Source organism: Mauremys reevesii, linkage group 3 (assembly GCF_016161935.1).
Source record: "Mauremys reevesii isolate NIE-2019 linkage group 3, ASM1616193v1, whole genome shotgun sequence".
Lineage (NCBI taxonomy): Eukaryota > Metazoa > Chordata > Testudines > Geoemydidae > Mauremys > Mauremys reevesii.
In genome coordinates, this window is record NC_052625.1 from 155,890,186 (window position 1) to 155,908,268 (window position 18,083).

Below are 18,083 nucleotides of genomic sequence, written 5' to 3' on the forward strand. Positions count from 1 at the left end.
ATTTCTCCTTGTTTTAAGATCCAAGAGGTTTGGATCTGTGTTCACCAGGAAATTGGTGAAGTCTCTCAAGGCTACCCAGGGAAGAAAAGTAGTGCTTGGGGGTGGTGGCAGCGATACCAGATCTAAGCTGGTAATTAAGCTTAGAAGTGTCAATGCAGGTCCCCACATCTGTACCCTACAGTTCAGAGTGGGGAAGGAACCTTGACATCTTGTAAAAAAGATGGTATAGCTGGAGATAATTTATCAGGTCTCCACATTTAAACAAAACTTAAAGCATTGGCATCAAATAAGTAATGATATTAAAATATTTTCCCTTTTCTCATAGTCTATCATAAAAAGTTGATATCTCCTCTTTGCTGGGAGAGGAAGATGGGATGGACCTCTCCGGAATTGCTCTGTTCTGTATTCTCCCACCGAAGCTCTGGTACTGGCCAATGTCAGAGACAGGGTATTGAGCTAGATGGCCCATTGGTCTGACCCAATATGACAGTTCTTATGTTCTTATCTTTCGTGTGAAGGCACTAGCTATTCTTTAGCAGAAGCAGTTGTGTTCTGTCATCTTTAGGTTAACATAGAAAATAATTTGTCATCCCTTCCATTAATTATCAAGTTAAAGCAATTCATATGTTATGTTTTTCCTTACTGAGAAGAGGCACTTGGTGGTGAATTTGATGGATTTGTTTTGAGTAAAAACTGAAAGATGCATAAATATAAAAACACTATGGAAAAAACATTATAGGAGCTTCCATTAACTTAAAACCAAAACTAACACTGACTGAACACAAGAAAATTTATGCAGGCTTCATTGTTTATACAGATCATTTGAAAATGGGCTCCTGTGATCTGATCTGATCTTGTCTGAAAAAAGACACACTTCTGAAATGTGTTAACAAAAATCTGAGATATTAGATTACTCTTCCATACTTGATGTGGGGGAAAGGGACATTGGCTGGACTGGGAGATGAGGCTCCATATAAGCCTCACCAGTGTGATGAAGGGGTGTCCCCTTCCTCATGGCATCTCATGCTCACGTGGATGAGAATGGACTTGGGTAATAACATGGGCTTTGTCCTACCCTCTCACTCCCATTGATCATGGTTGGCTCATTTGAAGGGCCCTTCTCTCTGAATTGGCCCAGTCATGTGGCTGCAAGTCTTCATAAAGCTCCCTCTGGGAATGGGCTGCCACTTTACTGGTGCCCAGCTGACCCTCCCACCCTTCTCAGATCCTTAGCTTGTGTAAATTCGTTAAAATTATATACAAAAGTGGAAGATCTGGCATAAAACTAATGTCAATAACAGAAGAATCAGGCCTTTTGTGTCTGTCAGATGCTTGATGATCATCTATCATAAAAAGAGAAACTAATTAGACACAAACATTTTTAGTGCTGCTTTTCTGAACAATGTTTACAAGCTATAAAAGAAACAGTAAATTAAGAACACTACTAAATTAGGATGATCATTCCTTGGTGATTTTGGCAACTTTCTTTAATCTGTATTTCAAAATGTCTGAAAGGAAAAAGGGCCAAGTAAGTATAGAGTCATTCTCATACTGAAGCCTTAACTTTTATTTTATTTTTGTAAAATGTTGTTATATATATACACAGTAAACCAGTAATTTGGATAAATTATCCAGTATCTTTGCTTAAATCTTAGCTATACTGGGAGATGAACAGTAACTCTGCCTCGAAACAGTTAAGTCAAATTTATCATTAAACTTCTATAAATGTGTGTATAATCTCCTGCATCATTATTATCATTTGATAAAAGTTTTAGGTTTTGACGACTCCTGTTAGCATGCTGATTGTGATCTGGAGAATCAAGTCAGTAAACAAATTTAGTGAACAGCACATAATGCTCTGAGTGCATTTGACTTGTAAATATATTTGTAAAATATTTTATTAACAGCAGGTGGCAACCTTTGAAAATTGGATTGAAGCAGTATGGTTTTATCTCTAATTCCACAAATGCAAATGATTTAAAGAATATTTAGTAGGTCAAGACTGGTTTATCTGAATGTCTGCTTATCCAGAAGATTCACATAAATCCTGCTATAGTGTACTGTGCAGCACTACTATGGAAAATTATATTTTATGTCAAAATTTGTATTTCTTTATGATTACTACACAGTTATTTTGTATTGCTTTTCAAGTAATGTAGATTACATTAAAACTATACACCAAAGAAAACATTTGCATATAGTTAATTACTCTAAAATATTATTAGAGATTTGTAACTACAATTACTCCTTTGTTGCTCTTGGACTGTGTTGTTCTAGTTCATAGTTTTATCTTAATATTTTGAGTTCTCTTCTTGGGGATGGGATTGATTTTCAGTCAGGGGACAGATTTTGCTGCTTATGACTATGAGGGTTTCAGACTTGATAAACCTCCCAATTCCTGACCTGCATTGTCCCTACCATTCAAGTCCCATATTTCCAGAGCTGAGAGTGCAAGCTTTGAAACAGAAAGTGGAATTGTTCAGGGGTGAGAGAGACTGCTAGATTTGTCATTACCCCATTCAGAATTTAGAACACAAGACTTCCAGTATGAAGGACTAGCACACAAAATCACTAGACCACATAGCCCCTGTTTGTTATCTTGTATTTGTCTAGTAATGATTATTCTGCTTCAGGTCAATGACTCCGCACAGATAAATATAGAAAGATAAATTTGTATTCACCAACTGTTTTTGCTTAGTCATCACTTTAGTAGTAGCCCAAATTTGTTCTTAAGTGTCACCCAGGAAGACTTAAATTTGTGGGCAGGACAATACAAAATATGCTGCAAAGAAATGCATTTAAATATGTATAGTAAAACTGGAAAGATGTACATCCTTTCATTTTAACCACCTTCTTTTTATCATATATTGCTCACATACAGTATTCATTCATTCGATACATTACAGTAGGGTTTATTCTTTTGGATGCCCCAGACGCATGACATAGAGGCCTATGGTATGGAGGATAAAAGGAGGAGGCTGAATCCATGAATTACAAACCAAACCAAAAATACCTAATTTTCTCAGAAGCTGCATTGTTGGTGATGTTTTCTATAACAAATTAGCCCCCCAAAATAATACAGTTGCACCTATGTAATGAAATGTTTTTCTGAGAGCTTCAATTTTTTTCATTAAAATTTTATTTAAAAAAAATACTTCATCCTTTAAACACCCATTGGGCTAGACAGTGTCCACAGTCATTGACAGAAATAGCAATTGCTTGTCTGGATCAAGGGCATGCTAGGACCATTTATGAAGATTGCTTTTTATATATTGATCCTACCTCAAATATAATATATTAAAGTGATTTTTGTCAGTGAGAAACCACACTGAATTACATACAATAATAGTATTGAGATTTGCTTCTCACCAGGGCACCTCTGTTCACTGCATCGTCTGATCTCCTCACCAGTTCCTTCGCACTGTTGCCCAGTCACAGCTGCACCTTGACAAATCCTTATTCGCCTTTCCCAGCCACCATCACATGACTTGGAACAACCACTCCAGTGACCCCATTGGTTCCACTGACCATTAGCTGTTTGGAGGAACGTCATTATCAGAATTGTGACAGACTGCACTGTAAGAAACTATTAAGGCCAGAATTTTCAAACTTGTTCACTAAAGATAAGCTCCGAACATTATTCATGCATGTAAAGAAAAATAAAGTCAGTGGCAGGTGTAGGTGCTTGGTGCCTCTGAAAAATCAGGCTTCTTTGATTGTTCCTCAGTACATCACAACTCAAGTTTAAAAAAACATCACTGCACTTAGGCTTTGAGTTAAGCTACTGCTCTGAAGCCTGAACATGGATGTTATTGTCTTTGTATTTTTTCTTTTCTCTGTATGTACTTTATTTTGTTATTGTATACATGTGTATGCAATGAATAGAACAATAAAATAAAAAAAAATCCCCCATATGCTATTTAAAGGCCAGATTTTACATGCCCTGGCAGCGTAAAGCAGTCTTAAACTAAGTGTAAGTATAATTTACTCACACTGAGAATTAGGTCCTTCATGTACAATTTCTTCTTGTTTCTTGAAATGCATTGTTTTCTAGTCCTCAACTTTTTATTCCTAAACATAATTGTTTTTAAAGAAATACTTATAACACTAACACATAGGAATGTCAGTGTTTCAGAGCCCAGTTTTTTCAACTTTACTGACACGGTCCCATTGTTGTCAACAGGCTTCTTATGTGAGTAAGGATTAAGGCCCCAGTTCCAGAAATGAATCAGTGCAGGAGCCAGAGTGTTGTCTAAGGGACCCAGACAGGCACAAGATCAGCCCATGCAGAGACATTTGTAGGATTAGAGCCTAAATGATGTGGGCCGGCAGGATTGGGGCCTTAGATCTCCTTTTAATCGCAAATTAATGACATGAATGTTGCACTAAGTCAGATTTTTCCACATGAATCATTTCAATTTAGAGGATCCTACTTACCTGTACATTCTGGGTTATGGCACTCCCTGCTTTCAGCCCAAGGACCTCTGCATTCAGAACCTCCATGAGCAGCCGCAGTGCACTGTCGACTTCTCTGCTGGGTGCCATTGGAACACGTCACTGAGCACTGACTCCATGAACTCCACTCTTGCCACTGTCCATCAACTAGCACAGCAACACATAAAAGACAGACAAGCCAACATTACCATCAAATCTATGTAGTAACAGAATGGTTAGTTTTATCATAACCAATTTTATCTGCACTTTGAATATATTTTTAAGACAGAAATTGCACCAGAAAGCATCACTTTAAACATATTACAACAATGGCATTTACATTATTGATGTTTTCTTCATTTGTGGTGGGATTTTTTGTTTTGTTTTGTTTGTACTGACTGTATTCTGATACACAGGGTCACATTTCCAAAGCAGGTGAAACTACTAAATGTGCAAGAATTCATTGTACCAATCAAAACTCTGCATTCACACTGCCTAACAGCAATTATTCTTTGTGCACACCATTACCCAATATGAATTCACAAATTTAGCTGGCAATAGCCTGTTATTCACCTATTGTCCTTCTTTGAAAATCTGGTCTTACAAGTACACTTATACCTAAAAACAACACAACTGTAAATCAGTAACTAAAACTGCCCATCCTGACTTCAAGAGTCTGCATTTCACTTCTCCAGGATAGAGAAATCACATAAATAAAGCAGTGCTGGGATGGCAGCACAGTGTTTTAGGGGGTTGTGAGTTCAACAGTTATAGAGGAAGCAGAATTCTTAAACAAAATTATTGAAAGTCAAATCACTAAGTTAAAACTGAATACATCTGTATCTCTCTTGTAACCCCCTTGGGGTTTAGAGAGCATGGCCCCTTTAAATCTTTTTCCTGAGGGGGGAATTGCTGATTGTTTCAGAAGGAGGAAGTGTTGTTTGTGAGAGGAGGAGCAGAGAGAGAGGGGAGAGCAACAGGGATGTGTGTCTGGAGCTTCAGAGAGAAGCGCTGCAGCAAGCAGGCCCTTTCTCCCTTGTGCTTGGTGTACCACCCTCATTTGCCCTTATTACCTGCATCAAACAGAAGCACAGGACTCACCTTCTGATACACCATCAGATAGCTCCTTTGCAGAGAGCCAGGCATGATAATTCAGACTGTAGTACAGAATATTGTTCAAGCACATTATAGTTGCTGCTTAAGACAATAACTAACAATCAGCGGCTACTTTTAAATGTTACGTTGTTATGCCAGGAAAGGGAAAATTATCCACAGGGATATAATCACTGTGGGTGAAATTCACTCCTGTACAGAGAGCCTGCAAAATTCCTATGCACCACATAAGTCCAACATAAACCCTACTATGACAGTTAAAATATTTTGGGGTGCAGGAGGAGGCACATTCCTTGTGCTTTCCTCAGCACAGAGGTGAATTTCACACTATAGTAGCATCTTCTCTACTCCTATTTGTTATTTCTCACTTCCTCAATTCCAGTTGAGATTCACATATGATATTATGTACTTTTCTGGAGGCTCGTGTAAATGTGCTAGGGTTACATTCTTCCTGCTCACATATTGTTCGGCTCTCTTTGAAAGCAGAGGTGTAGACCCATGTGAATTTCAGTGGTGGTGAGAGCGTGTGTGTCTTCCAATAGGCCCAAGTTACAAGAAACAGAACGCGTGAAAAAACTGAACAGCTGGCAAAATTAAATAAATCACAAAAAAGAGGCACTTAAAATTGAAACTTGTCACAGGTCTGGTCCTCGGAGAAACTATTGTTCTAATTCTCTAGGGTCCTCATGCCCTAGTCTTTGGTTTCTCTCTTGTTCGTTTGTTAATGCGACAGTCTCAAAAGTTACCATTTTCAGAGTGGCAACATTTTGTTGAATTAACACAATGTTTTCTTCTCAATTTATTTTTAAATTTTGCAAATAAACTTCAATTTTCACCACCAAAAATATGGGGTGTGACAATCAGATATTTCAAACCATTGCATAGAGTTAATGGACAAATGATGAACAGGATGTCTCCATAATATCTTGTCAAATTGAAGAAAAGCAAAATAAATGAATTTCCACACGTCTTGTGTTGGGAAACACCTATGGCTGTAGATTACAAAATGAGGTCAGAGCATAAAAGAGATCTGTTGACTCCTAATTATCAGGCTACAGTTCAGGCGAACGGTAGCTGGCAAAGCTATGGCAGGCCGATGAAGAAAGCTGATGTATGTTATCTCTTAAGGGAAATGACTTTTCAACAAAACTTAGGCTTTAATGCAAACATCACCATCTTTTGATGGGATGTTTCCACATATGGACATGTATGGGATATTGCTACCTGTCTCACTCTAGTCATGAAACCTTTCTCAAAGTCTGGATTCAATGATTTACGTCTGTGGAGCAAGTTTATCCATGAGCAACATTGCACTGCATGCCACTCAAAACTCGTGACCAGAACTGTATGCACTACAGTGGCCCCACTCCTTTTAATATTTTTTTGGCAGAAGGCCCTAGGAGTAAACTGATTTAGAAAAAGCTTAAGAGAGAGTATTTGTAGAGCAAAACCTCATGGAATTATTTAGATAATTTTGTCATTTCATTTACAGATATAACGTTTGTAAAGAGTAAAAATACTGGTTAAAAATAATCACAATCAATCCACAGTCATTTTAAATTGCACAAAGGAAGTAGCTTGTAATAAAGTCAGTTATTTTATTTTATTTCAGTGTGAAAGGCCAATTTAAAACCTATGCACCATTTAAGTGCTTAGGTTTTAAGTGAAATTAAAACTGTGCATAAATCTATGCTGATCCTCCCTCTGCACAGGTGAATAAACTAATATAAATAATTGGAAAGAAAATCTTAGTCTCCTACTATTTCTAAATATGTGACATGTACTGTGTGTAAATAAAAAGGTACTTATTTATTATTATTATTATTAAGACCACCTAGCAAGGTATATTTAAAATGTACATGATGGACTTTCAAAATGAACACACTTGGAATGTTTCCCCTTTCCCTACCTTTGGTATATTGCTTGTCTTCTTAGGTGTCCCTCCTGCATTGGGATCCCCTAGCACAGAATCCCACACCATGCAGAATCTGTTTGAAATCAGTGGCACTCCACATGTATACAGGGCTCTTTGATAGCACATCCCAATACAGGATGAGTTTACATTGTAAATTCTTTGAGAGAAGGACCTTGTCTTCCTGTGTGTCTGTACAGCATGTAGCACAACAGAGTTGCAATCCTGATTGCATACTACCACAACAGCAGATGATAATGCGTCCTACCTATAAGACTTTACTCACCAAATATTCAAGTGCACGATTCATAATAATAAAGCAAGTCAGAAATGAGTTACACTAAATTATTGTAGCTGAGCAACTAGTTACTATACAAGCTCACCGGGGCAGAGAGCAATATTGCAAGGTTTATGTTGTGTTTCAGGTCCGTCACACGATCTTCCCCCATACTGGGGAGGTATACATGACCTTGTTCTTGTTCTTTGGCCTCGACCACATGTGAACGAACACAAACTCCAAGGTGACCACTCCTCCCAAACTCCATGTACTGTAACAAAGCAAACAGGACAACGGTAACAGAGAAGATTCAAAATAAAAACAACTACATTGTAAAAGGGACTATTTTGCCCAACAAGAGAAAAAAACACAGTGATTAGACGTTTGCATCGTTAGCATATACAGATTAGCTTTAGAAATTAAGTTCACTAAAATAACATCTTATTCTCCATATACTACATTGAGCTCTTGCAAATTTTATTTGCTCTTTTATGAGTTAGTCTAATCTCAATACAGTTTTTTTCTTTAGTCTAATTGTAAGAAGCATGGCCTACATTTTCAAAGTGAAAAGTGATTTTGGGTGCCCAGCTAGAGACATTTTAAAGGGGTCTGAGTTTTTGTGGATAGGTAGTCAGCGCATGAAAAAATCAGATCCATTTTGGGTGTTTCAAGACAGGTACTTAAAAGCTAAGACAGCCAAAATCACTAGTCTCTTTTGAAAATACAGACCTATGTCATTTCTTAGTCTGGGACTCTGGTACATTAAGGACCAAGTCTTGCAAGTATTATTCATTTCAATGGAACCATGACAGGATATGGTCCTAATGTTTTTCTTCAGGTTAACCTCAGTTTTGCATTATTTCCTGATATGACAATATATGGGGAATTATCAGATTTAACAGTGCATGCCCTGTACATCAGAGTTTTGGACCAGACTATTTAAATTACTTTATGAGATTATATGATATAAATACATACACATAAATATTTTATATAAACAATGACTTCACAAAACAAATAAGGAATGTTATAGCAAGCATTCTTCCCTATTGTTTTCAATATAGAAGAAACTGACATACATCGTATCTTAGCCTATTATCCTTATATTGCATTTCTTTTTCAAGAAGAATCTGAGTCAAATTTACAGCTGATACCACATAAAAAGCACATTATAAATAATTAACAAAATTCTGTAAAAACTCAGTTCCAGGGGAATATAACCTCTTTAAAGAGAGAAGCCTTGCAAAGAATGTCTTAGTTATATTCTAGTTAATCTAAGAATACGTAGGATAAAATGCAATGAGCTAGCACCCATCCTGAGCAGCAAATTTGGTGTGTGTCACACACAGCTCAGTTGTCTCTGCAGGGAATCCTCCCTAACTGGCCATGGAGTGTCTAGGGAGATGGAGTGCTGTGCTACAGCCCCAAAACATCCATGGCATGATGCTGAGGATCAGCAGTGACAGATTCTCTGGTTTTGTCCTTATTTTCCCTTGAGCATTGCCTATAGGGAACCTCCATAGAGCTGGCTCTCTCCTGTCCAGGGGTCGTAAATTCCTGCTCAATTCCCCTAGTCAAAGCCTTTGTGTTCTTGTGCAGCAAAACCACACTGGTTGCACCACCAGGTGAATCTCAGTAAAGTGGAGACTGAATTTGCCCTATTGGACATAATCATGAAATGATATGCAATGTCAATGGGAATTCTGCATGTGGAGAGCTTGAATTTCATTCTCTTAGGAATATAGCAAGGTGTCTTTTTAGAAGATATATTGAGATTGAAAGTTTTATAGATAACTTCAGAGAAGACCATTTCTGACAAGAAATGTCTAGCTTCATGTAAGTAGATATTTTACTTTTTTTCATCAACATGAGTTCCATATTGCTGAAAGCTTATTGAGTTGGCCAGATACAAAAGGTCTGCAAAATACCATTATTATTTCACACCCTACATTTCAGGTTGCTAGCTTCATTAACTTTCTCATCTAAATATTACATAAATATGCATTGCATTAGCAGAAAAATAGGAGCATTCTAAGTGAATGTTAAATTGACAGATTTTAGTCTATTAATCTTAAAAACCTTGATTAACCTTGACAACTTAGTTAAATGATGAAACCCAAAGCTTCTGAAAATTAATAAGCTGATAAATATATTTTTGCCTAAGCCTTTATATTTCACCTGTCTACCACAATCACTGTTTGTGGAGACATGTTATGATTCAACCACAGCATTTAAAGCACTTTTTCATTGGCAATGCATTACATTTTCAATCCAGACCTGACTCCAAGGATCAAAATTCTTTTGATCAGATGAACATGAGAAACCAATTTGTCAGTTCAGGTTCTGGAGGGCTGTTAAGAACAACAACAAGGGAATAATTTCATTTGCTGCAGTTATAGTTGAACAAGAGGCTCATGCTGAAACAATGATCATTTCAAAGAGTACAAAACATATAAAGCCAATTCTTTCAGGTCAAGTCAAGAATAAATGGTAAATTTTCAGTACATTGCAAAAAGTATTAAATGGGAAAGTTCTTGGTATTAAGTAGATATGGGCTAAGAGAATGTTATTCAGTTCTGGATATACATTAGGGTTAGGACTAGTGTTTAGGCTTGGTAATCTTAGATTTGATGATGTTAGTATATTGTAAATTGTCCCCAAAAGATTTCATTTCAAAATTGCAGATTTCTCATGAGCTGTTCTTCAAAGGTATTGCATGAGCATCTTGAGCCAAAAATCTTACAAGACTGTCCTTGCAAAATGTTGACTGCAACCAAACCATAACTCTAAAATAGTTTCCCTATGATTTAGAGTCTGACCAAGAGCCAGAAAAGTAGCTGAGTTTGGATCTCGGGGTTCAAAGCTAAACCAACCTTTTCTCTGTTCTCGTTTAGATCCATCTCCTATATTAAAGAAAAAGACGGTTACTCACCGTTGTAACTGTTGTTCTTCGAGATGTGTTGCTCATATCCATTCCAGTTAGGTGTGCACACGCTGCGTGCACATTCGTCGGAAGACTTTTATCCTAGCAACACTCAGTGGGTCGGCTGGGCGCCCCCTGGAGTGGCGCCACCATGGCCCCGGATATATACCCCAGCTGACCCACCCACTCCTCAGTTCCTTCTTGCCAGCTACTCCGACAGTGGGGAAGGAGGGCGGGTCTTGAATGGATAGGAGCAACACATCTCGAAGAACAACAGTTACAACGGTGAGTAACCGTCTTTTCTTCTTCGAGTGATTGCTCATATCCATTCCAGTTAGGTGATTCCCAAGCCTTACCTAGGCGGTGGGGTCGGAGTGAGATGTGGTGGAATGTAAAACCGCCGAGCCAAAGGCCGCATTGTCTCTAGATTGCTGGACTAGAGCATAGTGCGAAGCAAACGTGTGGACTGACGACCAGGTCGCTGCACGGCATATCTCCTGGATCGGTAGGTGGGCCAGGAACGCGGCTGAGGAAGCCTGAGCCCTGGTAGAATGGGCAGTGAGGTGGCCCACTGGGACATGGGCCAAGTCATAGCATGTGCGTATGCACGCTGTTAGCCAAGAGGAGATCCTCTGTGCGGAGATGGGGAGGCCTTTCATACGGTCCGCCACTGCCACGAAAAGCTGGGGGGATTTACGGAAGGGCCTTGTGCGGTCAATATAAAATGCAAGCGCCCTGCGGACATCTAGGGAGTGTAACCGCTGCTCCCGTGGGGATGAATGAGGTTTAGGGAAGAAAACTGGGAGGAAGATATCCTGATTAGTATGGAAGGCCGAAAGCACCTTAGGGAGAAAAGCGGGATGTGGCCGCAACTGAACTGTGTCCTTATGAAAGACAGTGTAAGGGGGGTCTACAGTGAGTGCTCGAAGCTCGGAGACCCTCCTGGCCGAAGTAATGGCCACCAGAAAAACTGTCTTCCATGAAAGGTAAAGCAGAGAGCAGGTTGCCAGCGGCTCGAAGGGGGGACCCGTAAGCTTATTTAATACCAGGTTGAGGTCCCAGGTGGGGGCAGGACGACGAACTTGAGGATAAAGGTGTTCCAGCCCCTTTCGAAACCTAGCGACCACAGGGTGAGAGAACACAGAGTGACCATCCTCTCCGGAATGGAAAGCAGATATGGCCGCCAAGTGAACCCTCAGGGAAGATATGGCAAGGCCCTGCTGCTTAAGGTGCCAGAGGTAGTCCAGAATGACTGGAATGGGGGTCTCCGAGGGAGTAAGAGTCTGTGACATACACCAGGCTGAGAAACGCTTCCATTTGGCCAAGTACGTGGACCGAGTGGAAGGTTTCCTACTACTAAGCAGAACATGCTGCACAGGGGCGGAACAGCGCAACTCCGAGGTGTCTAGCCACGCAGGAGCCACGCCATGAGGTGGAGGGCTGGAAGGTCCGGGTGACGGAGACTGCCGTGCTCCTGGGTTATAAGGTCCAGGCAGAGTGGGAGGGTGATCGGTGTGGCTACGGAGAGGCTGAGGAGCGTGGTGTACCAGGGCTGCCTGGGCCACGCTGGAGCAATCAGTATAAGATGGGCTCTGTCCTGCCGGAGTTTTAACAGGACCTTGTGCACCAGCAGAAACGGAGGGAATGCATAAAGCAGCTGGTGCTTCCACGGGATGAGGAATGCGTCCGAGATCGAGCCTGGTGAATGACCCTGGAACGAGCAGAACACTTGGCACTTCCTGTTCGCGCGAGACGCGAATAGGTCCACCTGGGGAAAGCCCCAACTGTGGAAGATTGCATGGATAATGTCTGGTCTTATGGACCACTTGTGACACAGGAAGGATCTGCTCAGTCGATCCACGAGAGTGTTCCGAACTCCCGGGAGAAAGGACGCCACCAGGTCTATCGCATGAGCTATGCAAAATTCCCATAGTTTGATGGCTTCGTGGCAAAGAGGGGAAGATCGGGTCCCTCCCTGTTTGTTTATGTAATACATGGCCATTGTGTTGTCCGTAAACACGGAGACACAACGGCCGTACAGAAGCTTGTGGAATGCGTGGCATGCCAGGCGAACCTCTCTGAGCTCTCGGACATTTATATAGAGGGAGAGCTCCTCTGATGACCACAGCCCTTGGGTGCACAGGCGACCGAGGTGAGCTCCCCAGCCAAGGGATGACGCATCTGTCGTCAGAGACAGGATGGGCTGCGGTGGGTGGAACGGTAACCCCGCACACACCATGGAGGGGTTCAGCCACCAGTCGAGGGAGCGCAGTGTACTCGGCGGGATGGTGACTAAAGTGTCCATCACGTCCCTGCTCGGGCGGTACACCGAATTGAGCCATATTTGCAGTGGGCGGAGGTGGAGCCTGGCGATTTTGGTGACATACATACATGCCGCCATGTGGCCTAGGAGACCAAGGCAAGTGCGGACCGAGGTCGATGAGGCAGCACGGGAGGGAACTAAAGGAGCACCCTGGGCCTGATGATACGCTCATGGTGTCCAAAAGGGCCACTGCTGAGCACCCTGCGCTTGGGGATGGGCTTCTTGAAACAGGCCCTCGGGCACGTCCGCATCGCGGTCCTGTGAGTAATAGCTGCCCGCGTGGGACGACACCGACAGATGTCTGGATGGCCAAGGAGGAGCAGAGAAGCCCTGGGCGGATGTCCTGATAGATCTGGTGCCCCTGCGCACAGGGGACCGGTGCCGTGAAGTATCCCGGTGCCGAGATTGAGACCGGGACCTGCGACTGGCTCGGTGCCAGGAGGTCGACCAGGATCTGGAATAGTGGCGCCGTGAGCAGCTCCTAGGTGAACAGTGCCAGGAGCGGTGCCGAGACCTTGAGCGGTGCTGAGAATAGTAGACCGGCGACTGGGATGTAGACCGGTGCCGTGCGGTGGAGCGGTGCCGGGACTGCAAGCGGCGCGAAGAGCGAGAGCGGTGCTGGGACCTGGATCGTCTGCGGGACCACGATCGAGAGCGGTGCCAGTCAGGGGCTCTGATAGAAGCTGGGCGAATCAGGGCCGGCTTTCCAATTGATTGGATCACCCGCACCGGTGGTGCCGGGGGTGGTGGTGGTGCCGGGTCCATCAGCGCAATCAGGTCCTTTGCCACTGCGAATACCTCTGGCGTGGAGGGTATGACGAGCTCAACCACGGCCAGTGCCGGGGAGGTCACAGGTGCCGGACTCGACGGCCCTTGCCTGACCGGAGTCGATGGCGCCGGCTTAGCAGGTGCCGCGGCGGAAGCAGGCGCCGGGCGGTGCAGCTGAGCCGTGCCCTTGTGCCGCGCATCGGGCGGTGCTGGAGTGGCAGGTGTCTTAGTCTTCTTTGCTCTGGGCGAGAGCGTCTCAGGCCTGGCTTTGGAGCCGGCGATGTCCGGTGCTGAGAGGGCTTAGGCGTACCGGTGCGGCCCGGTGCTGATGAGGAGCTTCTCGAGTCCGATTGCGCCGCACTCGGTGCCGAGGATGGAGGGGTGAGAGCCGCCTCCATAAGGAGTTGTTTAAGCCTAATGTCCCACTCCTTTTTAGTGCGTGGCTTAAACAACTTGCAAATTGGGCACTTAGCTGTTAAGTGCGACTCGCCGAGGCACTTCAGACAGGAGTCGTGCGGATCCCCTGTGGGCATCGGCCTGTGGCAAGCCGAGCACGGCTTGAAACCCGGAGAGCCGGGCATATGCTCCGGTCCCGGCGCGGGGAGGGGGCTAAGCCCCGAACCCGACTAAACTCACTAACTCACTAAACTACTAACAATTAACTACACTTATCTACTTTTCAAATATATCTACAACTATATACACAATACAGAACGAGAAACTATGAGAATGCTAGGGAGGTGGAGGTCAGCTAAGCCGCACTCCACTGTTCCAACGACCGACACGGGCAGTAAGAAGGAACTGAGGAGTGGGTGGGTTGGCTGGGGTATATATCCGGGGCCATGGTGGCGCCACTCCAGAGGGCGCCCAGCCGACCCACTGAGTGTTGCTAGGGTAAAAGTCTTCCGACGAACGTGCACGCGGCGCGCGCACACCTAACTGGAATGGATATGAGCAATCACTCGAAGAAGAATTGTGGGTTCAAAAGCAAGTCTTCCATGGTAAAATTGGATCCCTATAATCTTTCTTTATTGTATCCACCCCCAAGCCAAAATACAACCCAACAGTTCACAGTGTCTTTTCTTGTATGCAGATGACATATGTAAATTTAACTAGAAGGTAATTAGTGAAGTTAGGGGAAAAGGCCCACAGCAACCACACACATTTTCCTTAGCTTAACATCATTAACAAAGTGCAAAGAACCCCAGCTAAAATGTGCTGAAAGCTTAAGGGCCGGATGAGCTATGTCAGTTTATACCAGCTGGGGATCTGGCCCAGAGACGAGTTAGTATTTTCTGTAATACAGTTGCAGTTGTGAAATTATTATATGGGATCAAAAAAGATGTTCAAGTTATTGCAAACATTTCTGTCAAAAACACTGGTAGGAAAGCTAGTCTGCATCACTGCTTTCATTAATTATTGATGGGAAGAAAACTCTTTATTTTGGGAATATTACATAGTAGCTCTTATTAAACTTAAATATCAAATATTATTTTATGATATTTTATAAAATCAGGCTGCCAATGACTTCCCTTATTCTCACTCTGATGAAGGTTAAACAACATCAGTTAGAACTCACAGAAACTAGTTATTGACAGAGTCAATGTTGATTTATGTGCGTATTTTCCCATGGATTGGCTGAGAAAATATTTCATGCAGAGTGGCTATTCTCTAGTCCCACCATCTCCTGGCTTAAACATGCTGAAGTGCAAACCCACAGTGTTCACCCTAAGCGACTTCTGCAAGGTTGGAGGAGAGGCATCAGACTATCCTTTACCTTCCTTCCAAGAGATGTTGGTAATTTTTGTTGGATCTTAAGATACTTTCATTTACTCTGTGTTAAAAGAAGGAAAGATAATTTGGCCAATGATGTTCAGTGGCACAAGGCTTAACAACTTCATATAATGAAATAAGAGTGCTCTGGCTGAAATTAGATTTCGGCCAACTTTCTCAAAAGTGACTAGAGGTTTTGGGCACCCAACTTCAGGCATGCCAAAGAGACATGATTTTCAGACAGTGCTCAGCACTGAGCACCTACCTTCTCAAAACCAAGCCCCTTTAAGGTGACAAGTTGTACACCCAAAATCCATATTCACTTTTGAAAATCTTGACTTTAATTGGCTACAGATAATTCACCAAACTTTTTTCAACCTGCACCCCTTATCTACAGACTTTTCCTATAGCTCACTGGATAGACTCTACTTTCTACTCTCCCTAGACAGCCTCTTGTCCTTCTGCATCTTGGGTTTTATCATCCTCCCAAGTGAAGGCTTGATTCTGCAGGCTGTTGAATGCTAATGATAAAGTTCCAGAAAAGAAAAGTGATAGTGCTAAGCTGTCTGCTCCTGTGGAGATAGTGCACTGGTGGAGATGCATAATATGGCAAAATATGCACACCCTCAGCAATGTGAGTACATGTGTGTCATAACTATAAAGGGAAGGGAACAGCCCTCCTGTGTACAATACTATAAAATCCGTCATGGCCAGAGACACCAAAATCCTTTTACCTGTAAAGGGTTAAGAAGCTCAGGAAACCTGGCTGACACTTGACCTAAAGGACCAATAAGGGGACAAAATACTTTCAAATCTTGGTGAGGGGAAGTCTTTTGTTTGTGCTCTTTGTTTTGGGGGTTGTTCGCTCTTGGGACTAAGAGGGACCAGACATCAATCCAGGCTCTCCAAATCTTTCTGAACCAGTCTCTCATATTTCAAACTCGTAAGTAACAGCCAGGAAAGGCGTGTTAGTTTTATTTTTGTTTTCTCAACTTGTAAATGTTCCTTTTTGCTGAGAGGATTTTACCTCTGTTTGCTGTAACTTTGAACCTAAGGCTAGAGGGGGTTCCTCTGGGCTATATGAATCTGATTACCCTGTAAAGTATTTTCCATCCTGATTTTACAGAGATGATTTTTACCTTTCTTTCTTTAATTAAAAGCTTTCTTTTTAAGAACCTGATTGATTTTTCCTTGTTTTAAGATCCAAGGGGATTGGATCTGGACTCACCAGGAATTGGTGGGGGAAAGGAGGGGGATGGTTAAATTCTCCTTGTGTTAAGATCCAAGGGGTTGGATTGGTGTTCACCAGGAACTTGGTGAAAAAGCCTCTGAAGGCTACCCAGGGAGGGGAAGGTTTTTGGGGGAAAGAGGGTGTTCCAGACACTGAGGAATCTGGATGGTGGCAGCGAACCCAGATCTAAGCTGGTAGTTAAGCTTAGAAGTGTTTATGCAGATCCCCACATCTGTACCCTAAAGTTCAGAGTGGGGGAGGAACTTTGACAATGTGTATGGCATGGAGGAGTAGAGGGAAATACTATGCAATAAGTGGGAGCAGCGGAGAGTGTTGTGATGATAGCTGAGTGGTCTAAGTGCAGTTCTGCACATGCAAATTATTTCATTATTTTCGGATACTCCTGATGACTCTCTGGAGTGCTGCTATACCCAAGTGTTTACAGAAAAATGAACTTTGGCCAAGTTTTCTACACTGTATACAAGCAGTCCCAACTCAGAGTATTTGTGTAAATAAGGTGAACAGATGTTGTCCCTCTATAAGAAAATGAAAACAGAGATGACAGGAAGGCCAGCCATTGAAAATTACATGCTTCCAACAATTCCCAAGAAATAGTATTGCTGACAGCCAGATGATCAGTGTTTGATAGTGTAGGCTGGCCATGTGTTCTTTCTGGCCCATCAGTCTGCAGGTATGGCATGGAAATTTCAAATGAATATTTTGAACAGGTTCCTTTTAAAGGTTTTAGTTGCCCAAGTGCATTTGGGAACAGAGCAATGATCAGTCTACTGATCTTTTACTAATAGAGGAGGGAGAACCAGATATACACAAATGCAGACCTGCTGAAATTTCCACCAGGGAGTTTAGCTTTGTTATTAACTATCCAACAAGATGAAGTAAGTCTGTACTGCTGCAGGACTGAGTCCTGAGGCAGCCTAGCTCCAACCAAGAAGTTAGCCATTAAGCAGTTGGCATCAGACACACTGTTTTTGCTGGACCCTTGGTATCAAGACACCTGGGGAGCTAACTATCATTATATATATATAGAGAGAGAGATACACCTATCCCATAGAACTGGAAAGGCCCTGAAAGGCCATCAAGTCCAGCCCCCTGTGTTTACTAGCAGGATCAAGTACTGATTTTTCCCCAGATCCCTAAGTTGCCCCCCTCAAAGATTGAACCCACAACGCTGGGTTTAGCAGGCCAATGCTCAAACCACTGAGCTATCCCTCTCCCCTCTGATTAATATTTATAGGGGATGTATTATTGAAGTTATAAAGAATTAAAAAAGAGTCACTTCATAAACTAATTAGTAAAGTTCTCTTTTCA

General features: G+C 42.4%; 1 protein-coding gene across 10 annotated transcripts in view; it reads right to left on the reverse strand.

Moving 5' to 3' along the window:
• The window catches only part of ADGRB3 (adhesion G protein-coupled receptor B3), a 626,613-nt gene that overhangs the window by 331,164 nt on the left and 277,366 nt on the right, over window positions 1–18,083 (reverse strand). For all 10 annotated transcript variants that reach the window (XM_039531243.1, XM_039531244.1, XM_039531245.1 and 7 more), the window contains 3 exons: window positions 7,843–8,007; window positions 4,438–4,602; window positions 3,370–3,534 (listed from right to left, as the gene is read on the reverse strand). In XM_039531243.1, the coding sequence (XP_039387177.1) occupies window positions 3,370–3,534; window positions 4,438–4,602; window positions 7,843–8,007 (495 nt within the window). The remainder of the gene's footprint in view (window positions 1–3,369; window positions 3,535–4,437; window positions 4,603–7,842; window positions 8,008–18,083) is intronic.